At 46.3% G+C, this 27999-nt stretch overlaps 1 protein-coding gene across 3 annotated transcripts; it reads right to left on the bottom strand.

Annotated features, from left to right (window-relative positions):
* Positions 1-3: 3 nt before the first annotated feature.
* Positions 4-24576, bottom strand: PACSIN3 (protein kinase C and casein kinase substrate in neurons 3). Of its 3 annotated transcripts, none has more exons than XM_066187961.1 (12): positions 24484-24576; positions 12282-12364; positions 10745-10845; positions 10154-10310; positions 9149-9384; positions 8594-8749; positions 7864-8039; positions 6934-7054; positions 6332-6462; positions 5569-5634; positions 4894-5054; positions 4-3308 (listed from the first exon to the last, which is right to left on the bottom strand). In XM_066187961.1, the coding sequence occupies exons 3-12, from the start codon at positions 10796-10798 to the stop codon at positions 3193-3195; spliced, it is 1374 nt and encodes a 457-aa protein (XP_066044058.1). In that variant the 5' UTR covers positions 10799-10845; positions 12282-12364; positions 24484-24576; the 3' UTR covers positions 4-3192. The 3 variants fall into 3 exon arrangements, with proteins under 3 accessions (XP_066044058.1, XP_066044059.1, XP_066044060.1); XM_066187962.1 differs by lacking the exon at positions 24484-24576 and adding an exon at positions 24192-24272; XM_066187963.1 differs by lacking the exon at positions 5569-5634 and having other exon boundaries at positions 24484-24575.
* Between the last annotated feature and the right edge of the window lie 3423 nt (positions 24577-27999).

Raw genomic sequence — 27999 nt, 5'->3', positions numbered from 1 at the left:
GTATGGGCTTTCCACAAGGAATGGCTTTATTAAAAAATAGAATATGACTAGATAATTATTCACTGTGTTGCCCATCAGGCACAGAGATCCATTTGTATTTTTTTTTACAAAAACCATGGGGGAAGAACAGGCTTCACTGGCCTTCTGGAATTCAGGCACAGCAATTAGTTTATGTGTACATGTCTCCGTTCACACACAAAACTTTTGGTGTGGCATGGATGGCAAGTTTCAACTAGAACCTTTGTGGTTAACAAAACCTCATTTGCTCCTGTGGAAAACCAAGCATCCAGGCAGAGCTATTACTTTAATATAAGATCATTAGATGTGGGTTTGTTTGGGGCTTTTTTTCCCTCCTTCCCTCCAGCTGAATCTTTACTCTTTACCACAGGCTCTCTTTTACTAATCCGGATGGTTTTGGGTAGCCAGGACTAAGTGCCATGCCTGTTTGTGAGGTATAGTCCAGCCAAGCAGTTTTTCATTCTCAGTGTGTTGTCTGCTGTCCATTACTTCAGCTCTTGGCAGGCATTTCTGATGTGTAAACATTCCTTAGGGAACTAGTTCACAGGAGATGCAGTATGTCAGTATTTCTGGAAACCTTCAAGCAGCCCACTATAGTCAGGTGGTCATGTTTTCCTAGGACAAACAAGTCTGCTCAGACTTTGTCCTGTGGAATTTCAGGTTATTTGTACTGTAATCAGAGGTCTTGTCCACTGGACATTTCTGTCCTTTAGCACATTCTGGCCACACCTAGCTCCATCCCTAATTACAGCCTGACTAGAACTCAGAAGAGGAGTTAAAGTCAATTTTTCATGTTATTCTCTGTAGCTCCCTTCTGCCATTTTTTGACCTTACATGAAAGTCTAGCAATAATGTTTGAACTATGCAGGTTAATCAGGGAAACTTCTGTATTGTTTGTAGGACATCTCAGCTCATTTTAGTGCTGTTTTAGTCTCAGTTCTCTCAGAAGCCTGGCAGGCATGGCTCTCTTCACATTCACGTGTACTAGGACAAAGGAACAGCAAATCATTCCATTGTGGGTCAGCAAGTGGAACACTTGCAATTTCTGCACAACACTAATGATACTTTTACCTGGGCCACAGAACTGAAAGCAGAGACTGGATCTTTAAATAAATCCAAGTGTTTATACACCACCACCTCTAATTACATGGCATAGGTTTAGAGGCATCTTCAGATACCTAGAATACTAATTAAATTCATGGCTAAATCCAGGCATTTTTAATGTCTGTTGCTTAGATATTTAATTGCCTTTTGGAAATACCTTCTCTTTTATTGAGAAATGACATAATAGACTCTGAGCAGAATGCTTTAGCCTTATGAAGTACAGTGCTAGGGATATTTCTAGCAAAACTTTTCAACTGTAAGTTTCTGTGGTCTCACAAAAGCACTAAATAGCATTAGTCTCCCATCTCTTTGTCCATGGCAGACTACATTTCAAGGCATCCAGTACAGTGTAAAAACTTAACTTCTGTTGTCAGCCAAGCAATGAGATGCTTGTGATACTTCCATCTTCATAAATTAAGAATGTTTGAGTGTGTCCATCCCCTCCGTTTCAGTCTACATTTTGGCATGTCTACATGCCAGCTGCTGTAAACACAATAATGGCCATTTAATCCTGATGTTCATCCATGACTTCAAACTTCCTTATGTGTAGCACCCTTTTTCCAAACAGCTCTGACACAGCTCACCCCAAGTGGTTGGTGGAGGCTTGACTGAGTTTTGTTAGTCTGACTCAGCCAGGTCACTCACACTTGCTAGGCCAGAATAAGGATGGCACTACAGGTTACTACAAACTCAAAATGCATTTCAGCAGCAGTTTCAAGCAGATGTAATAAGTAAGCCATTTTTAAGCAACTGCTTGTATGCCTTTGTTTCTCCAACAATGGGAGCTTTTCCAGTTTTTTGTTCCCTCAAGCTCTTGGGCATATCAGTGCCAATGTTGGAATATGCAGAGCACTAGGATCAGGATGCCAGGTCTTCCCAGCAGCCTCACAGGCTTTCAAAGGCAGAAGGACAGGTGAGAGAAAGATGTCTGATACATCCTCCCTGCTGAATGGCACTTAACAACTGGGCATAAGTGCACTTGCAGCAACTCAGGACAAAAAGGGGAGTTACCCTTCTAAGGGTAATTTGTGCCAGCCAGCAGGCAGCTTCCACAGTGCAACCCTCATCACAGTGCAGGGGTCTTTGGCAAAGCAGGGAGTGCACTTCTAGCCCTGTGTAAGTCAAGAAGATATAGGAAAGGAAAAAAAGAGAGTCTGCTGTGCACTAAGTGCTCTCAAAGAGAGGTGTAGCCAAAATAATCTTGATGCATTAGAAACCCCAACATACATAAGTGAATTTAGGAATCCTAAGCAGAACAGCACTGGAATGTGGCTGTCATTTTGTTAAAACCAGCCTTTAGCATGTGTCAAAGTCCATTTTAGCTCAGGGAGCATTCAGTCAACTCCAACTTGCTGCACAACAGGTCTCTTCACAACTCATTAGCTGAGACAGCCACACCATGCAAGACAGAAGCTTTTCTCCTGTGCCTCAGCTATACTATCCTTCATTCCTGGGGCTATCCCAAATAAATGTAAGGGCAGTGAAAAGGGATGTTCGGGTTGAAGCTGTATCACTTATTCCGGCTGCCTTAACCAGGGAAGCCAACAAGCTTGCAAGTGAGGGATACTGAAAACTTATAAAAGACATGGGAGAAGAAAGAGCTTTCTGCCAGTCAGCTTGATGGAACTAAAAAGGGGAAACAATAGTAGAAGTTCCCTATTACTCTGCATATCCCAAATTCCTTGAGCAGAAAGCCTGGAGGCAAGGCAGACCTCAACACCCTATGGATGCATGTGCATTGAAGTCAAGGAAGTGTGCTTTCTCTCTTTTATAGAGCTCCAGGAAAACACTTACCTCCTTTCACTGAGTGCAAGTCAAAAGGATCTGTTTCTTTCTGCACTCCTACACTACTGTAGTGCTCAGAAAAGTCTTTATTAATCCTTATTTATTTTTTAGAAAATCCCTACAGATCTAGATGTTCAAAATGAAGCATTAGTTACATGGAATATGTGCCTTTAAAGTCCAGAAGCTGCTGGATATACTGCACAGGTGGGCTGGGGCCAGGAGTGACCCAGTGACCTCTGCAGGAGATGCTGGTACGGCTGTGAGGCACTGGAGGGGCAGCAGCAATCATGATCCAACCTTCTCAACGTAATTAGCAGGATAGAGTCCAACATGACCAGTGAGAAGTCGGCCCTTGCACCAACCCTGCTCATCTTCCTCACTAATCTTCATTAGTTCTTCACCTAAAAGTAAGAACAGTCATTAGGAGGCAGCCTTGAGAAAGGTAGCATGGCATTTTTATCCACCGAAGACAACTTGATAAAAAACAAGACTATTGGTCTCAATCATCACACTCTTCTCCCCTTATCAACACCCTTATCATAGTGCAGTTTAATCAAAGCCAGAATCACTGATCTCTTCAATATCTACACTCAGTTCTATCACCTTGGCCAGTGAACTTAAACAGACCTTCACTTCTTCTATTCAGCATCAGAAATCTTTTGTGCCCTATAGTTCTGCCTGCTTTTCTCACCCTAAGGACCATGCTTACAAGCAAGAGTGATCAGACAGATCTGAGACACTTTCTTCTTAGTGGTTCCTCTGATAGGCAAGTGGGAAGGAAATACCCAAGAAGCTGCTAAGCTCTGGCTGTTAGGACCCAAAATGCCTATTTCCATGATGGAGTGTCTGGTTTGGCCAGTAAGGCATGAAATCAACTGATTTCTCAGACTACGACCAGGAAAGATTTTTAACACTCCCACATCTGTTTTGGGAAGCGGCAGAAAGATCCCCTGCTCCACCAGTAGAAGATCATACTTCTGCCAGAGGGGGAGGTCTGACTGCATCAACAGGCACATCCCACACTGCCAGAGTTTCAGAAAGTCGCTGCTGTTAAGCTGAAGCCTTACTGGTATGTGTTGCTCAGAGCAGATTCAAAAAGGAGATGACTACAGCTAACAAGTCATACCCCATTCCATCTGCTGAGTGGAAGGAAAGAACAAAGTCAAGTTCTAGAGCACCCATATTGCAAGATATTTTAAAGCATCAAGTTAGCATTAGGAAGTTTACTAGTATGGTAACACTGCAGCACAGATACTGGCCTCAGGCACAAGGCCCTGCTACTGAAGGACTTCAGTGACTTTCAGTGGGTGTGTTTTGGAGAGGTGTAGCACAGAGATACCATGTAAAACTTAAAACATGCAAGATCAGAGACACTCCCAAGATCACGATGTCCACTTGAAGATGAGAGGAGGGCACATGCAAACTTAAATTTAACTAAAGGAAGAAAAGAGGACAAGTCTGTTTGCTCCAGCCCTCAATCCTGTGCTGCAAGCCAGGATCTCCATTCTCAAAATAGCCATTTTGAGCAACAGCTCGCATAGCTGTTTTTTGCCAGCTGACCTCTGCCTTCAGTAGTACATGTCAGTCAGGTGAGCTTCTCCCAAAATATCTACCTTCACATTATTTGAAAAGACAATCCAGAACACCCATGTACTTTTTGTAGCAAAGGTGCAAGGGAGAAGCATTTAATAAAGGTTCAAGACAATTCGGAATAAATGCCCTTAGAAGAGGCAGGGGTCTGCTCTCCCTTGCTCTCTGACTAAGGCCTAGACAGTCTCTTTCCATGTGGCCTCACTACCTTCTGGTCTAGAAAAAACTGGATTTTCCACTGTGTCATCCACCTCAAAGGAGCTGGCAGTGGTCAGACCAAGGGAAGAATAAATGTCAGTTTTCAAGTGGACATCCAATTCTTACAGAGTGTTTCAATCATTCAGTGAGCCCACGTGAGGACAGTGAAAGGTTAGTAAGAGATTAGTGCTTCTGTACCTGCTTTAAAGCTCAGCTCATCAGCCTCCTGTCCTGTGTAATCATAGAGTGCTCGTACCCGTACTCCTGGTACCTTTAGGTCTTCCTCGTGCCCGTTGGCATCCAGGCACTTCTTGGGAGTGTCCTCATCTGACCACTCTGAAATGTCTTCCTTCCCTCCGCTGTGTGTGCAGAAGGTGAGAGGGGACAAGACAGTTGTTAGTAGATTGATCTTTCACCCACGTCCTCCTGAATCATGCACCACCCTGGCTCCCCCTGAGACTGCTCTGCTATAGGACAGGGTGCAAGAGGCCCAAAAGTCAAGCGAGGGCAAACAGGGAAGAGAGATCCCAGGAGATTCTAGACTTTGTTGAAAGCAGCCCAGCATTAGAACCCTGAGGGCCAGGAGGACAACTCGCTCTCAAAGGATTTTCACACACATGCAGCACTCTTCATGACCTCCTCCTACTCTAGCAGACCCTCTCACACAAGGAAAGCCAGTCCTAACTGGAGAGCCCAGCTGCATCCAGAATTATTCCAGCCAAGAAGACAGAGAGGAAAAGCTGTGTTTTGCATCCTGAAGAGATGTCTGGAATTCTGTTTTCCAAGTCAGGGACAAGAGCAGAGGGGAAGAACAGCAGAGGACAGACACCTGGAACCCAAAAAAATCCTGAAGGGGCTATGTTCCATACTAACTTCACATGGGCTGGTGCCTTCAGGGTGTCATAGAAGAGGCTGTTCTGCTCCTCTTGATAGGAAAACCTGTAGATTGGCAAATAGGGCCCCTGAATCCAATTGACTGTGAAATACAGTAGTGGCCTTGAAAAATCACTGTATCCCCATTCTTCTCTGCTCGGTTCACTTTAGCCAGAGTCTACCTTTTAAAGCAGGACAGCTACTGGAACAGTAGGATGAGTCTCTTCTGCCTCTCCCTGTTCTCCAGGATTGCTTCCTGGCAAGGGAAGCAGCTACACCCAAACTTGTCAAGTACTACTCAGCACCATACCAGGGAAAAACAATAAGAATTCGTTGCTTTCATTTAGGAAACCACACAACTCTCAACTCTTTTCACCCTGTCTGGGAGGAAGAACTGGGGAAATGCATGCCAGAATAAGACAACACTAGTCAGACTGGGTTAAATCTTGTCACTAGAAGGATCTTTACTAGGAAGGCACTTTGTTAGGCAGAATGTGCTAGACAAAAAACAAACAAACAAACAAACCAACCCAAAAACAAAAAAAAACCCCAACCAAACAAAAATCCCAAAAAAACAAACCCAAAACCAAACAGCTATCCTAAACGGCATTTTCTACATGGCCTTTTCCAGGGTGCCACAGGTAAGGCCATGGGCAAGAGACAGGAAATTAAGGAAGTGATTACTCCTATCAATCCAACTCATTCATGACCCTAGGCAGGACTGTACTCTTCCTAACCTGATGCATCAGAATTCAGCCGTTACCTTGTCTTCACAGGGGTCTGTGAGACAACACCATCTCGTGCAGGCAAAATGCTGGTCAGTGTGACGTCATCAGCCATCTTGTCACTCTTCTCCTTCTTGGTGATTTGCCTCTGTGTTTCGAGGGACCATTCCTGTCCAGGGAAAACCAGTAATACCATCAAGCCACTCAGATCAAAAAGCTCAGTGCATCTTTTCTGCCCAATATAGAACAACAGAAGACCAGGTTGTATTTCAGTAGCAGCTGAACTGGTCAGCTCAATAGCCTTGCTGGTATAGCAGGCTCATTTCTGTTGAATCCCAGGCTCGATACTGTTACAACAGGAGAGGCTGTGAGAAAATCATCACAGAAAGCTGTCCCACAGCCCTGAGCACCACCTCCTGTCCTTTGACTTTGCAGCTGGATGGCTGGAGTATAGTTTGGCAGCCTACGTGTGCCCCTTTGGGTAGCAGACAGCTTGCAATACAATTCCAGAAGAGCCCAACATCCTGAGCCTGCTGAGCAAAGACACAGTCTTTCCAACACGACACTAGTGATGGCCAGTTTCAGATAAGCAGCTGATTGTTTGGAAAAAGCATTAACACACTCTAGAATGTTGCCCCACCTCAAACTGAGGCCAGTTCATTGCCATGCCTGGCCCGTGAGTGTTGCGCCACCACTTCAGGTCCTCCTGGTTGTCTGCAGCCATGATGACTTGGTGGAGATCCCGATACAACGCGTGAAAGCTACAACCAGAACAGACAGAACCACCAGTAATCAAATCCCTCAGCAGTTTCCCAAAAGCCAAGTAGGAAGGAAGAGATTAACCTCATGCACAATTACATAGCATCCTCAATCCCACTGGGTTAAGGATGCTAGAGCAGCACCTATTCAGCCCAAGGAAAACACAGCTTCCCTTACTGGAGAGTCAGCCTTGCAAACGGGACAGGCTTTTTTGGTGTGGCAGTGCCTAACAAGCGTCAGCTCTCAGCACAGCTGATTGGGTGAGCACTGAAATAACTCAGCAGTCTTGCACAGGGACAGGGAGGTGGCTCAGATTTGTTGCCTCTACCATAAAAGGGGCACAGAAAATTTTTGGCTGCGCCTGATAGCCCTGTGTAACCTCTACTTAGGACAGCTTGTGGGCTTACAGGCACTGCTTCACAAAAGGTCTCTCTACTAAGGGCAAAATGGGTGGAATAACCATCAATACTAGAAGGCAAGAGATCTACATTCCTTAGCCTGTGATTACTTATTGCAACATGGAGACATTTCATAGGATAGAGGTACACACACAGGACAGTACTCGACAGTAGTGAAAAAGGAAGGGTTTGAAGGCAGAAAACCCACTCTGGGGAGCGTGGCACTGTCTACAATCACAGATCCCAGCACCAGTCACTCTAAAGAGACCAAGTTCTAAGATACACTTGAAAGGGGAAGGAATGAGATCTGCTGATGCAAGCAAGCAGCTTCCAGCGACACCAGAACTGGCACCCCTCACCAGAGCCTAAGCACTCCAGGCTGGCAGAATTCCCTTCTGCATCAGGGCCAGTACCTTTCACTGGTGGAGAGGTTGAGGTGCTGGTGCAGATTCAGAAGCATCTCCTTAAAGAAGCACAATCGCTTGCGCTCTGCCTCCTGACAGCCCTCAAACACTTGCTCCATGTCCTCCATGTAGCGGGGATTGTAGCGGTTCAATTCTTCCAGCATCTTCTCATACTGATCCTTGCACTGTAGCAGGAGCACGGCAATGGTGAGATGTATTGCCCTGATGGCAAACAAGTAACAACCCTCCCTACTCTGGCTTGGGACTGACAAGTTTTTTCCCCCATCTGCACTGCTAAACAAACACACCAGAGAAGCAGGAAGAAATCCCACAGCTGATGTCCCTGTCCATTGCTCCCCTAATGTTCTTGCAAGTTCCCTATTTCTCCTTACTACTCTCTTCCACACAGGACCTTCCACACTTTCCCTCTTGTGGACTGACAAATCAGCTATTTTTGGTAGCCGAGTCTTCAGCTCTACAAGTTGCACACCCTGCACCAAATGCCCTACACACTTTTTCCTTTTTTATTTTAAATTTATTTATAAATCAGGATCTTGCCCAACTCCAAAGACAGAGACCTTAGTTACTGAAGTCTCAGTCCAGCTCACTAAAACATCAGATGATGGGATTTCACATTTTCTTACAGGCTTCAGCTGTCATTTCACTGAGGGACAATACCACCAATGCTTTTTCCTTGAAAGGAGTATCCTGCTGACCCGTCCATACAACACACACGCACCTTCTCAGCCTCCTGAGCGCACTTCTCTACCCGCTCCTGCAACTTGCGCATCTGCTCCTGTGAGACAGACGAGTCTGCCTTGGCATGGTTCTCCCTTGTATGGGCTGTTTTCTCCTCCTTCCGGGCTGCATGATAGTTTTTCTTAGAAGTCTCCACCTGTAGGAAAATGGAAGCAGAAAAAGCCATGATCCTGCCCACATTGATCCTCCAATACTCAGAGGAGGCATGTTAACATTTGTTAGTCTGCAGCAACCTAACAAGAATGCCAATTTGGCATTTACTAAACAATGGTCCAGTGGGAAGAGGTACCTTCAAATGATCTCTTTTTCAGTGCTCACCTGCTGTTCAGGAATACAGAACTTATTACCAAAGTCTTCCCATATGGGAGGGAAGTTATAAACCCACAAGAACAAGAGACCCTTGAGACATCCCTCCCTCCCTCCCTGGAATACTCTGCTATTCTGGCTAATCTAGTTTGTTTGCCCAGTGGCTCTTGAAATCAGGCAGCCAGCTCAACTATCCTTATCTCTCTATCCCCATTCACACTTTGCTTACATCTTTCATCTTTTTCACCCAGGGTTTCTGGGCCTTGCGGAACCCCTCCTCTGCGTCCTTTGTTTCCTTGAAGCCTCCAATCATCTGCTTGTGGTAGGCCTCCTTCTGCCAGGCCTTGATCTTATCCGAATCTTCACCGGCCAGGTGGTTCCGGACAGCCAAGTGAATTTCACTCAGTTTCTCTGCAGCTGTCAGGAAGGCATGCCAGGCCTTTTCCAGAGTACCATACTGCGGACCTGCAGGAACAAGCACCAGAGGGGCTCTTATACTTACTGCCCACAGAAGGGAATGCAGATTCTTTTCCTCCTACATACATCTGCCAGTATGGAGTCACTTCCCTAATTCTGCCCCATCAAATAAGTCAGCACTGACTGGTCTCCACAGTCCCACCAGGCAGCACCTAGACTGGCTGTTAAAAGCTGGATGAGATGAGCATTTCTCTGGGCAGCCTCAGCTGTCCCAGATGGTGCCTGCTAGAAGAAGGTTTCTGTAGAAAATTCTCTTCCCAAATCTGGCCTGAGCTTCAGAGCAGACAGCAACATTAATTCATGACTGAGGCTAGGCTTCTGCTCCACAGGCCGGCAGGTCCTTTGGGACATCTGTCCCATTGTTTCCTGTTACTTTGTGAGACAGTTTGAGCACACTGCCACTAAATCACAGCAGAGTAGTTACGCTCACACTGGAGGAGAAGACAGCTAAGCCATCCTTAAAAGGGGGGTATCTCCAGGTTAATTTAAGACATGGACTGCCCAAGGACTTACCAAACTAAGCACCCAGATTTATTTAATAACCAAGCACATGACAAGAGAACCCTCTCCAAGTGAATCAGAGGACTGACTACAAAAACAGGCAAACACACAAAAAAGACACTCAAGAAAGTCATCCCCCTTCCTGGGGAAGGAAAGCCTGTCCCTCAAGAAACAGTGTCACCTCAGTAAGAGAGAGCACTCAAAGAGGGGAGTACAATGATTGCTTCCTGTTCCCAGTCTAATAAGCCAACTTTACCTCTCTCCACATTGGTCCTCCACTTACGGGACCACTCTGTTAGCTGCTGGGCATAGTTCTTCTCTATCTTGGCTCTCTCCTGGAAGCAGGAGATCAGGTCATTGCAGAGCCGGTACCCATCATCCACACGTTTCACTGTCCTCTTGTAGTTTCCAGCCTGAAATGTCACACAGCATTATCATTTATACCACACTGACTTTCATGTTCCTTCAGTACAGACAAGAGCAGCTCCATCATTGTACAGGGAGGGAACACGGGCCCTTCCGAAGCCAGCATCTGGGCTCAGACCCCCCTTTGGCAGTCTCAGGCAGAGGCAGCACTGGAGGGAAGAAGCTGAGATGCTTTGCTCTCTCACAGCTCAGATCAATGTCAGCTGAGCAAGGAACTCTCATTCCACGGTGTCTATGGAAGAAAGAGTCACTACTCCCTGCAGTAACACACAGCATGGTACTGAACCTTCCCACAGCTCCTCCTTTCCACTCCACAAGGGCAACATGTCACCCACAGACCTGGAACTCAACCCTCTAATTCCACCAGTGGGTGGTAAGATGACACTCCTACCTCCCTCACACTCCAATTATCCTTCCTTACCTCCCAGAAACTGCCCCCAGGAGCCTCCCCACCAGCATCATCTTCTGATGACATCACCCTCTTTTTCTTGCAGCAGGGAATGTTTGCAGATTTCAGTTAACCTGAGAAGAGAGAAAAGTGATTTCAAACATAGCACTGGCTGAGCCTTTGCAGACAGCATAGTTCTCCATGACTCTCGGAGCTGGAGGAGCCCAACTTGCTGCCCTGCAGTCAAGGACTGCCATCGGTGCCCCTCCAGCTGCAGGTGCCAAGGTCCAGCAGAGATGCCCAGGGCTGAACTGGCCTCCTCCCTCCCTGCAGACAAGAGGCCTCTTTGGCAGGCCTGTAACACACTGGGAAAGGATTCTGTAGAAGACAATCTTGCCAAACCTTGTGCACATATTGGAGATACTCATGAATCCAACACTCTTCAGCAGCACCAAATACTTCTGCAGAGATTCCTTTCTTAACCAAGGCCCTCAAGAAACTGAGGTAGCTGAAGCTATTTAAAATCTGCCTTGAAAGATTTTAAATAAGTCTTGTGTCAATGGAGATGACTCAGGATTACAGGATTACAACAACTAACTGGGGAAAACAAGGCTGAACAGTCAGCAGGCAGGCATGTCTTGAATGGGGAGGAGCCCTATAAGCTGCCCACCGGCTGAGCTGGGCTTGAGCAGAAGTACAGAAACATGCTGGGGCGTACCCGGCCAAATGGCAGCACAGTACATGTGCCTGGTACCCCAGCAGCACTGCTTCCCTAGAAACATCCCTGCACAGCTGCTCTTTTCACTACACTCCCTGCATTAGGCTCAAAATCTAGGCTGGAAGGTAAAAGGTTCATATCATTCTCTACTGTCTCAGAACTTTTGCCCATTCCCCTGTGCTAGCCTGCACTGCCAGTTTGTTCCTGATGTGGTACAACACTATGAATTCCTTGGGGAGAGGTTCAGGGTTGTTCTTGTGCAAGAATGAGAGAAGGAGTAACAGGACCCAAGCCCAGTCACTTGCTGACAAACCCAGTTCTTTCCAGACAAGCCCAGGTTAATTCAGCGTGCATGGCCTTTGCTGCCACTTCTCCTCTTGCACATTCCTAGTTATAAAAAGCTTCCCTCACACCCCAGAGAGGTATCTGCTCATTCTGCCAGCCCACAGAGCACACAGCAGAGATGAAGATCAGGTCAAGAGTCCACACTCCCACCTCATGCAAATCCTTCTTGGTGGCATGAGCCACACAGTGAAGTGCCCCAACCCAGACTTCAGGAACTTCTGACATTTGGCTGTGTTTGCCTAGTGTCATCCCATGGAGTATGTCAGAAGTGTATTAATGCTGGTCCTCTGGCCTTCTTCAGAAGGCTGAAAATGCTGAATTCCAGTCACTGAAGCAAGTTGTTAAATAGGATATGACATTCAGGTACATGAACCTTGAAAAATTAATTCCTCCACTATGCCACCAGCAGTCCCTGTCCTCCCTACCCACTGTTTGTTATCTCACTGCAAAGCCATCTTACAGCCTCCAGGGCATGCAGCTCTACTCCTGGCCCCAGTAACTACATACCTGAAAGCTGAAAGTGAGATGCCGCAGGGGAGCAGTGGGAAGCCGGCAAGTGCGTCTCAAGCTCTTCAGACTCTGGAAAAAGACTGGAGGAGACAGAGGTGGACACAGTCAGACACTCCTTTGCAGGGATGATGCCTGTTCTGATGCACTGCAGTCCTACGGGTGTCCCTTTTCTACCAACTACTGAGGAGGGGCACCCTCTGATATAGCAGCTGCAGCCACTGTGCCTCCCAAGATGCCATGTTCCAGCACGTAGGAGAGATGCCAAATCCTTGTGTCACAAGATCTAGGCCCAGAGAGAGTTAAAATAGAAACACTGGGGTGGCTGACAGCACTGTACAGGAAAGGTAGCATCACAACAGCTGAGCACAGGGAACAGCCTGGGCCAGAAAGGCCTAAAATAAGCACAGATCCCAGGCACCCCACGTGGGGCCTGGTCCCCCCTCACTGGACAGTGTCCCGTTTAGCAAACCCCACCACCTCCATGCCCTGCTGCATATACTTTGACACACCACTGCCTTGGGGAGAAAGAGGGAAGGACACACACATACCTCCTCCAGTCTCTTTTAACTAAAGACGAAGAAGATTTATGCACAAGTCAAGAACTTGATAACTCTACATAAAGAAAAAGCCACCAAAACTCACCAGAATGCATATTCTGGTCTGCAGACTCTTTAGCAGCAGAACACCTAGCACTGCACTGGTAGGATGTGGCCCTCTAGCAGGAGAGCTTTTCTGTCCCTTGCTTCTGGAAGCTGCTCCCATCACATTCTCAAAAATACTTTATTTTGCTGTATGGTACAGGTAACTGTCATTAGCTTTCCACAGAGCAAAGAGAAGTAAAAGATCTGCAGAGGCTAAGAGAAGCAAGGGCAGAATAAGGCTTTTTTGTTTATCTCACATTTACATCCCTGGGTATTTACCTCAGTGTAAAAAGTTTATTAAAAAAACCTCAACTACAGACAAGCAAAAAAAATCCCTTCTGAGTCACCAATATGCACTCAGCTGATGTTGGAAGGTTAGGGCAGCTGAGAGTAGAAACTGCAAAACCTGGAAGTGGGATTTTTAGCCAGATGATAAGACCATTTTTGAAAAGAAATGAAAGAAGATAGGGAAAGAGAAGGAAGGAAGGCACAGTGGGTTATTCCAAACTAATGACTTTTGGTGAGGAAGGGGAGGGCAAGAGGTTGAGGAGAAGAGTTGTGACTCTGAGTGCTCTAGGTCACTGGATACAAGGTTAAAGCTCATCAAAACCTTGTAAGGCTTTCTAGTGGTCCCCAGTAAAACCAGACAAAACATTTCTGAAATTGCTATGATTAAAAAAAAAACTTCATGAAATTATGTACAAGTGTACTTAAAACCCCTCCTTTCTTTCTCCTGATGAAGACATAGATCAATTGTACATGATACATGAATGCTGTATCACTTTTTCCACGCTACTCCCCCATCTCCACTTTATCAGGAAGCAATGAATCACAAACATGCCTTTCATCTCTGGTTTCCAATTCAGGCTGACTACACAGTACTAGAATTTGGGGGGTAAATGTGGAAAGCTGTTGTATGGCAGTATATGCCTGCTCATTTGAGGGACAAGCTAAACAAACATCCTGAAACCTGAATCCATTTTTTCTACAGTTTCCATGTTAGAATTTGAGTCACATCTCCTTGCTTCCTCAGGAGTTACCAACTCAAATAACCAGATTTACTATCCCTAACAGGCTCTGAAATATAATAGTAGCTGTGCTAGATCAGACTAAGGTTTATCATGGCCTCATAGCCTTTCTTGACAGCAGCCAAAAGGAGATACCTTCCCTCACTTTGACAACAGAGCAAGCATACATGATGCCTCCCTGCATGCTCTCCAAGCTTCTAACCACTTGCTGACAGGAACTTCCCTGAGCTGGATGTGCCACCTATGAATGAGCACTCAACAGATTTCTCTTCCATTATTTTCCTCAACTTGCTTTTAAACGCATATGATTTTTTCAGCATCTGTAACATCATGTGGCAAAGTATGCCACGGCTTAAGGCTTTACTGTAGTCATCAGCACAGTAGCTGGGGGGAAAATACAATGAAGTGGTATAATATTTCTACAGGTTAATCTCCATGACCTGAGCAGCAGTCAGTTGAGTACATATTTCCATAGCAGTTGTATAGCCTTTATAAAATCCAGAAAAATCCAGCTTGGTAGAAACAAAAAGGTCAAAGAGCAAGAAGGACCCTTTCCTGCTGGGCTTTTTCTGGACTTTACATAGTTCATGAGCCCATGTCCGTCAGCAGATCAAATTGGATCAGCATGCAGACATAGGGAAGGTACTCAGTACTGCACAGAGGGGCTGAAAAGAACAGCTGCTGCTGTCACCGTGAGCCCTAGAAGAGCAAGTAGATTGTCACTCCACCCCTTCATGCCTATCTATTCATGAAATACCACGTGGTGTGAGCCACTAAGGGTTTGAGACCGGGGAAAACCCAAGTTTGACAGGAAAACTAAATACATGTGCCAAAGCCTGGAGGTTGTTTTACAGCAAAGTAAAGATGACAGGGATACCTCATGGACAGCCTCATTCAGCAAGAGCCACCCAATGATTCAGGAGGGCTGGCAGAGCCTGTATAGTATGAGCAACAGAGCTGGAGTTCTGTCGGGTCGACGAGAGTTTTATGTGGGCCAGCACCACATACACGACTCCTCCTGATGCCACTGCCACCTCTGCTAAGAGGAGGCTATCTAGCAAATCGTATTTGCAGGGCAAAGGAATGTTTACCCTTACCTTCCCACCTTTCTTTATCAGCTCTCACAATTAAGAGCTATTTAAGACCCCACTGCAGCTCCTGCAAGATGAGGTCTCTGTAGCAGAAAGAGTGACTACATTGCTATTCATTTCACACCTCCAGAGGATTACGGATAAAGGCACCACTACAACTAGCAACATCAGGAAAACTGAACCATGCAAATGACAGCTACAACTATTTCCACCTGCTGTGTTAAAAAAATACCTCCCTTCTTCCCCCACATACCTGCTCTCACTTAGGAGCCAAGATAATTATTAGACCACACCTGCTATCAACTCCCTATTAAGTTATCAAAAAATGCTTCTTGTTCTTTAGCTGCAGAAAGGTGGAATGGCTCATGACTGTCTCACTGGTACTGAGCTCCACTCAGGAAAATACCAAAGGGCTCATTGTGCTAGAGCTGTTTCTGCCTTTAAGCCCTGTTGTTTTTCCTACTTGGGGTCCAGTCAGGGATGCATCTCAGACCACGGATCCTTGCCCTCAGACCAAGGTGTCAGGCTTCCCTTTCAAAAACATGTGAAAACCTTTATGCATTGTAGGGTGTGCCTTGTTGCTTCATGCTTTCGCAGTATCTGTGCAACAGGGTCCTGATTCACAAAGAAAACTTCTAGACCCAAAGGTAATAATAGCTCTTTTCTATTGAAAGCTTTCCCTCAGGCAGGTAAACCACAGAAATTCTCTTCCATCTACACCACATTCCAGTACTTCCAGCCCTCCAAATGCCCAAGGCACCACTTCTGTGCATTGCTTGACTGCCTTCTGAGAATCCTTGTGAGCACTTGTTTTTTTAAGTTCCCCAAGATCAAGCCTTTCAACTCTACTGAAGGGCTCAAAGGGCTGCAGCCCTTCAGGAATTCATCCACAGAAACAAAGCTTGTATATTGCACCACACAAGGTCTTCTGCCCAACTCCTCTTCCCTTTCCCAACTACAACAGCAAATGCTGGATGCGGACACATGCAGGAACAAACTGAGTTACGTTTATCTAGTAACTGAGGCTTTGGAGGAGACACATATTTATTGTGGATCTATTTCTATATAGGTGCTAAAGCCAAGCTAAGCCAAAGTTTAAATCAGTAATAGGTTCCTACTAACTAATTTCCACCTCAAGACAACTACCACCACAAGGCAGGAACTTGATACTTTCTGCAACCAATTTATTTCATTCCCAGGTCACTTTTCTGTACAGCACACAGTGGTCAAGGTATTCTTTTCCCTCCAAAACCACTGGCACTCTGGTATAGGTTGCAGATAAATCCAAATACACAAAAAGATGGCAGCCCCCCTTCCCCTACAGAATGACAAGCATGAAATCCCTTTTCTTTTTTTTTTCTTTTAACTTGTCACAATGAAACTAGAGAGCTGAAGCCAGGAGGTTCCAGGTCACTCCAGCAGTGTAACAAACACGACTGCTGTTGGTACAGCAGAGCTAGGAAGGTCCCCAACAGAGAGAATGAAATGGAGCATGGGACAGAGTGGCCTTCCCAGACTCACCATCTCTGGAATTGCACATCCAGTAGCTCTGAACCAGTAACGATCTCCACTGCCATTATATAGGAGGTCTGATATTTACAGGCTTACTCACCTTTCTGAACAGGGGACAGTTCTTGTATACTGCTAGAAAGGATGCCAAGTAACATGAAGATCCTCCAAAACTTTCCTTAGAGGTATTTATCTTATTTCAGTGTCACGCCCTCAGCAGTCACCTGACTGGGAAAGGGACTAACCCAGTGTTTCCCAGCCTCTCCCTAAGGACTGAAGCCTGCCAGGGCTGTCTAATACAGTTTCAAGCAAGATTTCAGCTCATCTCTCCAGCCAGGGAAAGGTCAGAGACACCAGGCAGAACAGTAACTACACACAGAGGTCATTTCAGCTCTGTGCAAGCCTGTAACAGAAGCCCATCTCCCAGCCCATGATTTTTTAGAGATCATGTGGCTGTCCACTAGCAAAATTCTCCATGATTATACCAAAGTACTAAAACACAGACAGGATCCTGTTCCACTTGACAGGCTGACCCCCTGAGTCCGGACCACAGCTTCTTTAGCTTAGTCTTCACATTCAGACCAAGCTAATGTACCGATGACAGACATTCCCCATGTGCCACTCCAGGCTGTTTTCAAAGTGTTCATGAAGAACTCAATCTTTTCTACATTTATTAGCTATTCCCTGTCAGCAGCCACAGCTACAAGACAGGCTTCTACTAATACATTGCTGCTGATCTAGGGGTTAAGATTCCTGTCTGACAAAGCTTTACCAGGCAAAAATTGTTTTACCAAGAAAAGGAAAAAAATCTGCTTTCATTTCTAATATGATGTAGGAGATCTTTAATATTACAGGAACACAGATCTATTCTGGTTAACATGACAGCATGAGACAATGTTAATGAAGGAATGTAGTGGGCTGTCAAGGTATGTGTTACATTTTTTTTCCCAGTCATTCTTTGTCTTAAAAAAAAAAAAGATAAATTATTATCTCAAATACAGAGCTGAAGGAGGGAAGAAGCCAGTGCCGAACCATTGTGTACCATACTCAAACAGGGCAACAGGCTATATTCATTTTTATCAAAATGGTTGTTGGAATGATTTAAATATGTATATTGTGTCTGTGTGTTTAGCAGCTGCAGCTGACAGCTTAGTAAGAAGCCACACATACAAGTTACCAGGAACAGCACTACCCTAGCTGCTTTCTTAGACCTGTGAACAGCATCATTCCTGTTCCACTCCTTAGTCACAGCACACCCACTTCCCAGCTCTCATGCTCCCTGTCTTACCACTCTCCCAGGGCAAGGTTTTAATCCAGACAAGATACTGAGAACCTATAATTGCTACTGTCCCAGTCCCTGGCCTCTTTACTTGTTTGCTTCTATGCTGGATATTTCCTACGGTACTTCCCACCCTGCTGCATCAGTCTCTGCAAGCAAACACCAAGCTTGCCAGCAAATACATGCACTTCCCTTTTCATCAGATGGGACCCCAAACAACTGAAAGTTCTTTCTTCCTAAATCACTGATAAACAGGTGTTTAAAGCTCTAGCCAAAGCCAGTATATCCCTCCTCAGCAGTCTCAATGCACACTGAATGCAAACATTCTCAGGATTTAATCTACATCTTACCTGGTAATGTTTTTTTTCTGCACTTACTGACTGGTAAGATCAATAGTCCATCCTGTAACACAGTTCCCTGGAACTTAGTAAAGGTAAGTTATTGTAGTAGCAGGTTGGACCAGTCTGCCCTCTCCAACTAGGCTTGGAGTAAGAAGTTTGGTTTGTTTGGATCTTTACATGAACAGCACTGATCCAAACAGAATAAAATGCCCTGGACTGATCTAACCCTGAATAACAAAGGCAGAAATAATGGAAGTGGTGCTCAGGGGTGTTCCCTGTGCTTGTGGATGGGGAGTGGGTAGGGGGGCAAACTCCAGTAAGTTCCTGCCACTGGAATATTTTCCTGTGATTGAATCACCTTGCAGTGCCAAGAGCAGGGATCAAGTTTACATGAATGCATTAGGAACTCCTAAGGAAGCAGACTGCAATCAGTGCAATCAAACAACCTTTGTGGGAGCCACAAGCCAGTTAGCTCCATTCTAACACTGAGATTCTGGTGGTTTCTTGCTTCACTAGGTTGCACAGCAGTCAGAAGTCTCCAGCCTTCTCTGCTCCCTTCTCCCACTTGGAAGCCACAGTGAGTTTTTAACTCATCTGCAGTTCTGCAACTTTTGGGTTTCCTTTATCAATAGTTGTCTTTTCCACTGGCTGCTTTTTGAGGAAGGGGAATGGGAGATAAGAGTTGGCAAGTAATTTGTCCTTCAGACCAAGTGTGTGACAATCACAAGGCAAATTATTTCAAAGTACTGCATTTCTTTATCTATGGTTGCATCAAAGAGATTTCTGGTTTTACATGGTAAAAGCTGATTTACTAAAACTGCTTATTATGTGAATACTTTCCTTCTAAATATTCATATAATGGAGACAAAAACATGAAAGATCATCCTCAAGGCATTTCTGAAGTTCATCCAGTTCCCTGCAGAGTTTTGAGTCCCAAACAGTCTGTAGAAGGGAATACAACCAACTCCTTGAATTGAGAGCCGAGTAAGATAAGACTGAGTGCTAGGGCATCTCTTATGGTAACGAAGAATGAGGTTAAAGCATCACACCCGTTACTTCTGTTCCAGGTGTGACCAGTTCCTCCACTTTGATAGCACGGCTCTTTTTTCACCTTTTTTTACCAGACCTAGGTTTACTATGCAGGAAAATCTAAACAGCATAAAAACAACTCCAACTTAAGGCAGATTTCAATACCATTTTGGAATATGAACTGGAAAGACTGTAGGGCAGCTTTTACACAGAGTCATTTTGCATAGTCTTTTATGGGACCAGACATGTGAAAAGAACGCATCATTTGCTCTGTGGACTGGAGAGAACTTACATTTCCTTTGTAGCATCTCCTGGTTCAGGAAGAGTTTGGCGGATCAGCCACTTTGAAGGTATTCCACTTCTTAACATATTCATACACCTTTCTGACAGACTTCCCAGAGATAAACACAGGTAACAAGGTTGAAGTAGGAAAGCCATTAGGAACTGGCCTGCACTGTGGAGCTTCATACTTCATAGAATGGTTTGGGTTGGAAGCGAGCACAAAGATCATCTAGTTTCATGCCCATCTCCATGGGTGTGGATGCCTCCCACTAGACCAGGTTGTTCAAAACCTCATCCAACCTGGCCTTGAACACTACCAGGGATGGGGCATCCACAACTTCTCTGGGCAACCTGTTCTAGCAACCCCTCGAGTAAAGAATTTCTTCACAACATCTAATCTAAATCTCTCCTCCAGTTTAAAAGCGTTCCCCCTTGTCTGATCACCATCTGCCAATGTAAAAAGTTGCTCTCCCTCTTTTTTATAAGCTCCTTTTAAGTACTGAAATACTGAAATTCTTCTACTGAAAGGCCATGAATACTTCACACATTCTTCTTGAAGTTCATTGCCCTGCATGTCATGGAGCAATTTTTATCTACTTTCATAGTATCTGCACAGAATCCGCTCTTTCCTATCAGTAGTGCCTCTTAAAATGAAATTTTGAATCTCAGGCTGAAAAACATGACTATTAACACTTTATATCCCAAATGTTTTTCAAAATACTTTAGGAGAACAGAGGCAGATGGGGCAGTCAGCCCAAAGCGCACATGTGACAGGATAGATTTTAATGTTCAGCATCACTGGAATGTCATTTGCTTTCTCAGTCCACTGCCCAAAGGAATGATTTTAGTTTCTGGTCCTCAGGATTCAACCTGACATGCGAGGAAAGAACACTGCAAGGCTTTTTAAAAAGCCCACAAGCACAACAAGGTGATCCAGTGAGCTTTACTTCCCTGCAATGCTTCTCGAAGCAGCTCAAAACCCTAGTTGGTTGCTTGCATTGGAATAGAAGCCTGCTGGAGTCAACAGCAAGTTTCACATGGGCTACCACAGCTCACCAGTCCTCACACAAGGCAGAACTGACTGCAAACATCAGGACACAGAAGTAAACACCTGTAATCATTCAAGAAGTGAAATGTGCTGCATCTTTTCCCAATCCTCCAGGACAGCTTCTTGCCCTTGTCAGAAGGGGCAGCAAGGCCACTTCAGAGCTCTGCACAGCAGTACTGTAGCTGGTGCAGCTTAGCACCCTCAGGAGTGGGAGAGGTTTGGCTGAGCAGCAGGGGTATTGCACTGAGGGATGGCAGGAAGTTACTACCAATAGAAAATCACCTATAGGTTACTGAAAGGACTGACTGTGTCCCTGAGAGCCCAAAAGGCAAGTACCTTATCTTCCTGCAAACAGGAGAGACACAGCTTGGGCAAGCTCACAGCAGGGACAGGACTGAGGAGGCTGGAGACTTGCTAGCAATGTTACTTATGGGTTGCCTGCAGCAATTTTAACTTCTCTAGCCTGGAAAAACTTAGTTGCATTAAACAGTCCTACCACAGTCACCTATTAAGAGAGCATAAAATCCCACACAAACCTAATGCCTCTGGATCCAGGCCCCCGGTACCATGGAGATCTCTCACATGCCTTTTCAACAAACTACAGTGCCCAGTGACAATCACTAGATTTAACACACAAATTCCAGCTATCACAAGTCTGAAAGGCTCATTCCCATCGTCCCATTCACAGCAAGGAGAAACCAGTGAAGGCTCAAATGTGATTAGGATGCCAGTCACATTTACTGCCTTATAGCAGTGCCCAGCTTCAGCCCACATTTCAGCATAAAGGAACTTGAGACTAATGTACCAGTCACCGAAACAAAGCTGGGTGATTACAGCAGAGGATGCACCAGGTTTTGCACTGACATTTTCCTTTGTGCTGCTGGAAAAACTTGTGCCCAAACAGAGTGCATTTTGATGTTAAATTACAGTGATCACCATGCTGCAAGGTAGTGGCAAAAAGCTACCACTTGAACAGCTTCTTAACTGCTCCAAGGATGCCAAGTTCTTTTGTAATTCTTCAGAGAGCAAAATCCTAAATTCTTCATGAAAACTTCCGGATACAATAGTCACTGTTTTCTGACCCATCCACTAAAGTCTTCGGCTAAAATATTAAGGCTTTTTTTTTTTTTTTAATCTATCTGTCACAGTTGCCTCTCACAGAGTACCCTCTACACCCACTGCACTGAATAACTAGTGATAAAACAGCTTGCCTGATCACAAAGTCTGTTTTAAAAAGATAAGAGCTCCTTAAAGGGCTTAAACAGCTCTCCTATTGTTCAGGCATTTCTCCATGAACTCTCAAGAGCAGCCCAAATTCACAGATCACTGATCAGCTGATGGCAAAAATAGAGGCAGTTTATTAATGCACTCTGATCAAGAGTATAGCTTTTTCCACTCAGGCTACAAGTAGATACTTTTAGCTTTTGAGGTCCCCAGTTCAATCCCTGGATGCCAGCCATGACACAGACCAAATGGTTCAAACAACAACTGAATAATCTCCAGCCCCTGAGGTGGCCAGAATAAAGAGTATACAGTGTTTGCCACACTTGCTGATATCATGAGTTCTGACAGAAGTTCCTATCACTCTGTTGTGGTGGTGAAGGCATTCTTACAGCTTTGCATCTCCTAAGAAGTCCCATTATTGAATTACTGATCTTGCATATATATATATATATATATATATATATATATATATATATGCATGTGTGTATGTAAATGTATATTGATTCTCTGATATATATTTTTCTTTTTGTTGAAAATTCATGATCATCCAGGGAAAGCCCAGAAGATTCAGGTTAGGTCTTGTATAATCCATGAAAACCTAAAATGATTAAAAGCACCAGTCATTACCTTGTGAAGAAATTAATTCAGGCTTTTATGACTTGGTTACACACACAGTCTGGCAGTGACCTGCAGCATTTTGGCGTAGTCCAGTCACACACAAGCCTATTCACTTATTGACATTTGATAATAGAGTTCCAGCTGGGCAGTTGTTCTCAGCCCTATACATAGGTGACACACTGAAGTTACTGCTTTTTACAGCCTGAGAAGGAGACAGTCTTCACTTGAACAAGTGCAGGCAAGCCAGAGAAGCTCAAACACACAGGTCAGGAAAAAAAAAAAAAGGCAATAAAGCAATACAATAGACCATGCACAGAATAGGGAATGCAGCAGGCAGCTGATCAAGCTCACACATTCATTCTGTTCCAAGCTGCAACTCAAAGGACAATCTAGTAAACATATTAGGGAACTTCTAGAGAAATACCATTAATTACACAGAACACTATCAAAGTAGACTCCATCTCATACAAAGCACATTGTGGACTTCAGGGAAAGGTGAATCCTTGCATGAAAGAATGTGCCCAGTTATGCAACTCCTGGGGAGAAGCTCCACTTTGACTCCACCCAGAGACCAGCTCACACCTGGAGCAAGAAGTATCTGGACCTTGTCATTTTAGCCCACACAGTGCAGTTGTGCATTCTGCTCTCATTCCTTCCCGAGAATGACTTGAGTCACCCTCTGAAAGGCTTGGTGACTTCTTAGTGACACTTCAGTTCCAGGGTGGAGTGGGAGGCTCTGCTTGGGTTTTGTACTGCAATCAATTACCATCGTATCAGAAATTTCTTTTGTGCGAATTAGACCAGCGGTTGATTTGAAGGGGAGAGAAGTTCATTTGCAGTTTCAGGAAGTAGGGAGCACCAGTTCTGTAAGGAGGGTCAAAAAGTGAACAAGAAGGGCAGACTATTTCCTAGGGCCAGGAACAAGTGTCCGGTGGTGGTCAGCTAACCTCGCCCGCCCCACCAAGCCCTGAGCCTTCCTGCATGCCTGAAGAACTGAAGCAAGCAAAGAACACATAGTTGGCACAGAAAGTGGTGGAACAGGTTAATGTGTTTGGGCCACGCTAGCTTCAGTTATCGATAGCTCTGCAGAGATCATGGAACCCTCCTCCCTTGCCCAGTGACAAATCAGACTGTCTTCTCAAGCACTGGATATTCAGGCCCACTAATACCCTCCCTGTTTATCAGCTTTCTCCTGCCCTAGGCTGGAGAGGACACGGTAACCCCAGCAGCCTGCCAGGGGCCCAGTGACACGGCCGCAGGCAGCACCGCTGGTGCGTGCTCCTCGCCCTCCCCTCCCTGCTGTCGGCAGCCAGACGAGAGAAAGAGGACAAACAAGGACAGAACTGTCCCATCTGCCGAACGTCTCCATCCAGCTGCCCGGAGACCGGCTCACAGACCGGCAACACGGACACCCGCGACAGGGGACCAGAGCGTGGGCCCCGGCGCAGCCCCTTTCCCCAGGGGGTCCTGGGAGCCGCTTTATCCCCACTCTCCAAAGCGCTGCCAGCGCCCGCGGCTCCGGTTTCAGAGTGGGAAGCGGCTCTGCGCGGACCCAGCACAAAGAGGCCCCTGTCCCCGCGGCAGAGCGGAGGCGCGGGCTCAGGGAGGGAGGGAGGGGGAGCCTCGGCAGCCCCCAGTGACGGGGCGGCGGCAGCGCGCCGGCCGCGGGAGGCCAGCGGCGGGGCACCCGGCGAAGCTCAGGGACGCAAAGGGAGCGAAGCTCTAGCGAGAGCTTCTCCAGCCCCTCGCGAACAACCCGCCGGGACCGCAGCCCCGCCGCCCTTCCCAGCCCCGCGCGCCGCCGCTCCCGCACCTACCGGGGGTCTCCGCTGCGCCGCCAGAAGAACCGCGCCGAGCCGCCTCCCAGTCCCCTCCTGCCCACAGCCAGCGCCCAGCCGGGTACCGCCTCCCCCACCCGCCCCCTTTCCATGAGGAAACTTTTCCCTCACAGTTGCCAGCGCGTCCCGAGACACGCTGCCCGCCACGGGAAGGCGGCGCCGGGACCTGGACGGGCTCTGCCGCCAGGACCGCCGGCACCCCACGGGGCACAGGTCCGAAAGGCGCCGGGCCCGGGGGAGCGGAGCCCGCGGCGGTGACCCCGCCGCTTACCTCGCAGGCGGAGCGGCGCGGCGAGACGCTCGGCGGGCAGCGGCCACCTGGGGGAGGCGCGGGTTGGGCCCTCCCCCTATTTCAGCCGCGGGACTCGGGGGTCCCACCCCGCCTCCAGCAGCTCCCGCGGGGCGGGCCCGGGCTCGGGCTGCTCCGATGGCAGCGGCGGGGCAGCTTCGGCGCGGCTCCCGCCTCCCCGCCCCCGCCGCCCGGCCCTTGATCCAATTAACGGGAGCGGGCTCTGCCCTGGCAGGTGGGGTCGGCGGAGGGTGCCGGGAGGGCACCGCTGGAACCCGTCGTCGTTTCCCCCCACCTGCACGTTTGGGGGGCGCCTGCAGCCGTGGACTGAGGAGAGGACTGAGGAAAGTCTGCCTGGCCAGGATCCCCCTCGTGGCGGGGGCGGGAGAGAGGCAGCCCTGGGAGGAGCTGCCCGCCTGGCCCAGCCCTGAACTCGGCTCCTGTCCGTGAGTTCGTTCATCTGTGTGCTGTACCGGCCAGCTGACCTGCAGGGCCCGGAGCCGTCCTGGTGTGTTGAAGCAGGAGGTCCCCCAAACCCAAGTGAAATGCTGTGGTCTCGCTTGTGAGAGTGGCATGGGTCACTCTCTCTGGGCTTAGAGTGTGGCATCACCTCAGTTCGCCTTGGCATCCGTCTTTTTCAGCCCGATCCCGCTAATTGTTTTCAGTCACTTTTCCAATCCTCTGAAAACCTCTATTTGAATCATTCGGACCTCATCTTTAAGTCCTCGGAGCCTTCCAGATGACACCAGCTGTTTTCTAAATGCCAGGGAGTTTGCCTGCCAGCGTTTCCTTTTGTAACGCCAGGCCCCTGAGTGCAATTTCCCCCGGGGCAGGGCTTGTACAAGGAGCACTAGGAGACCTTGCTGGCCTGCCTCCTCTTGAGTGCTTCCAAGTGACCTGGGACACAATTCCAAGGACCAGCTGTGAGTTTGCAGTGATGTTTATTCAATTGGTGGAAAAAGGAAAGACTGAGAGCCTTGCAGATGGAAGAGAGGAAAGAGCATGCCATAAATCTTCCGCTTCTCTGGAGCAGTACTTGGGTGTTTTGCCTTTCTTTACAAGTGCCCTAGATTCCATAACAGCCAGACAAAAACTATGTTGATGCCTTCGCATACAGTGAAATGCTGTGTTAGAAAATGGACATTAGAAACCATTCTACTTAATTTCTTCTGAGACCAACCCTCTGTTCACTTTTACCAGCATAGAAGGTAAAAGTGGAAGGTGGGCACCCATGACAGGTCATCGCCTATAGTGTCACCATGAGCATCCTTTAAAAAAAGTGAGGAAAGATGCTTATCTTGTCCTCAAAGTTAATCACAGTTGAGAGTATAAGCAACAACTGTCTTTTACTAAAACAAAACGGAACCCAACTCTTTGGCATAGATACTCCTTAATTCAATTAAGTTCTGAGTTTTTGATTTCCATTATCAAATTAATGTACATTAATGAAGGTCAGAAAAGGCAAACACCTGTCATCCATTAATAGTGTATATCCAGTGTTTGCCCTGTGCTATGTTTTCATGCTGATTTCTATTTCGAGATCCCAGGTGCATCTAAGATAGAGTGTCTAAGACAGATGCTGTCCATACGGGACCTGGCCACCACCAGTACTGATTACAAGGTGAGATTACTGAACAGCATGGCTGTTGCAATCCTGTCTTTCAAGGCTGGGATGGCTTGTGGAATAAAGGGTGCTGGGGTGAACGAGGTCATAATGATAGTGATCTTTTTGTTCTTTTTCCTGATATGGGCAGCTTAGCAATGGTCATGGGACAGGATGATATTTACATGGGATAGGATGATATTTACTCCTTCATCTCTAGGATTTTATATTTTGTTTTACTTTTTCATGGAATATAGGGTTGTTTTCATATGCATGGCAAACTCTAGTTGCTCTAATGATATATACATCAGTAGTGAGGCTAAAGTAGCCAAAAATATTCATGCTTTGGACCAAGATCCTGGCAACAAGGAGGCAGAACACCTAATGGTATTACTAATACCATGAAACTGATCTTAGTTACAATATGGCTTTACCAGACCCAGTGACAAGACAACTTGATTCTGTGGGAGGGAACCATGTCCCGTAACTGAGGCAGAGCCTCAACATAATTGTACATCCGAGAAAAGGCATCATAAAAATAAGTCTAATATCCTGCCCATGCAGAATTCTACTTCTCTGACTTTGTTGCATACTGCAGTTCGAAAAGTGTGAGACTGTAAATAAATGAAAGAATATTTTCTCAAATTAGTCTTTCTCTTGCTTGCTCAGAGTACCATTCAGGCACTGAGCTGTGGGACATCAGGCCAGTGGCATTCTTTCTATGCATGAATTGTGTACTGTCTGCTGGTTTTGCCTTAGTGGATAATAATTACAAAAATATCTTGTGATTCTCTAGAGAAAAATCAAATGGTGTTAGTCATTGACGCAAACACTCTATTTAGCATGTGGCTTCATCTTGAGTACTGTGTGCAGTTCTGGGACTCGAAATTTTAGAATGATGTTGAAGTCCTTGACTGTGTCCAGAGTTTGGCTTGTCTGGGTTGGAGAAAAGCAGGCTGAGGGGTGACCTCGTGGCTCCCTACAGCTTCCTGAGAAGGGGAAGTGGAGAGGGAGGTGCTGATCTCTTCTCCTTCGATCCATTGACAGGATGCATGGGAGTGGTTTGAAGTTGCACCAGGGGAGGCTTAGACTGGACAGGAAGCATTTCTTTACAGAGAGGCCAATACTGGAACCATCTTCCTAGAGAGGTGGTCAATGCCCCAAGCTGTCAGTTTTTAAGAGGCATTTGGACAATGCCCTTAATACCAGGCTTTAACTAGGTCAGCCCTGAACTTGTCAGGCGGCTGGACTAAATGCTCATTGTAGGCCCCTCTCATAGGAAATATCCTTTTCTCCTCTTTTCTATTCAATTCCATTTCTAAAAAATGCTAACTGTGATACCTCCAAGTTGGAAATGTGTAGGTTACGCTTTTTTTTGCTAAGGGGTACAGTTCTAAGACAAATGTTGGATATTACAAAAGTGCCTGATGAGACTTTAAGACTTGCTAATTGGGTTGGTGTATATGTCCAAAACCAGATTGTATTCCTTATTATCATTTTTGTGTATGGCATTCTGATACAGCAACTAATACAACTTTGTTACTGTTCAGGGAAAAAGCATAGAGACTGAGTATTTTTGTTTTTCGGGCGAGTTTTTCTGTGCCTTTTCTAGTATGGGGGAAAATCCATAGGTAACTGTAGTTATAGCGCAAAAAATAGTAGCACCCTAAACCAAACCCTACAGAAGCAATGGCTATGTACAGCTATTTTAGAACAGAACGTGTGTTCATAGCCATCTGTGTGGATGCCTGTACCTTAATTACTCAGCATAGTTACCGGTAGGCCTGAAGCAGGGGGCCTTACTGCTCCAGAGATGAGGGATAAGGTTCCCCACGCAACATGGTCGGCAGACAGCAGCCTCCTTTGCAGGTGCGGGGGGATGTGCTGGTACCTTC

This window comes from Chamaea fasciata, unplaced genomic scaffold (assembly GCF_029207755.1).
Source record: "Chamaea fasciata isolate MVZ Bird 193981 ecotype frontalis unplaced genomic scaffold, bChaFas1.0.hap1 SCAF_7, whole genome shotgun sequence".
Classification (NCBI taxonomy): domain Eukaryota; kingdom Metazoa; phylum Chordata; class Aves; order Passeriformes; family Sylviidae; genus Chamaea; species Chamaea fasciata.
Note: the sequence above shows the minus strand (reverse complement) of the source record. Positions and strands in the feature narration are given on the sequence as shown.

What these genes read in the sequence shown, in the direction of transcription:
- PACSIN3 (XM_066187961.1), bottom strand. Translation starts at nt 10,798, where the DNA reads ATGTCATCAGAAGATGATGCTGGTGGGGAGGCTCCTGGGGGCAGTTTC. An exon ending in GAGGACCAATGTGGAGAGAG is followed by an intron (nt 9,385 to 10,153) that starts GTAAAGTTGGCT and finishes TTGTTCCTGCAG; the next exon opens with GTCCGCAGTATGGTACTCTG. An exon ending in GGGTGAAAAAGATGAAAGAT is followed by an intron (nt 8,750 to 9,148) that starts GTAAGCAAAGTG and finishes ATTTTCCTACAG; the next exon opens with GTGGAGACTTCTAAGAAAAA.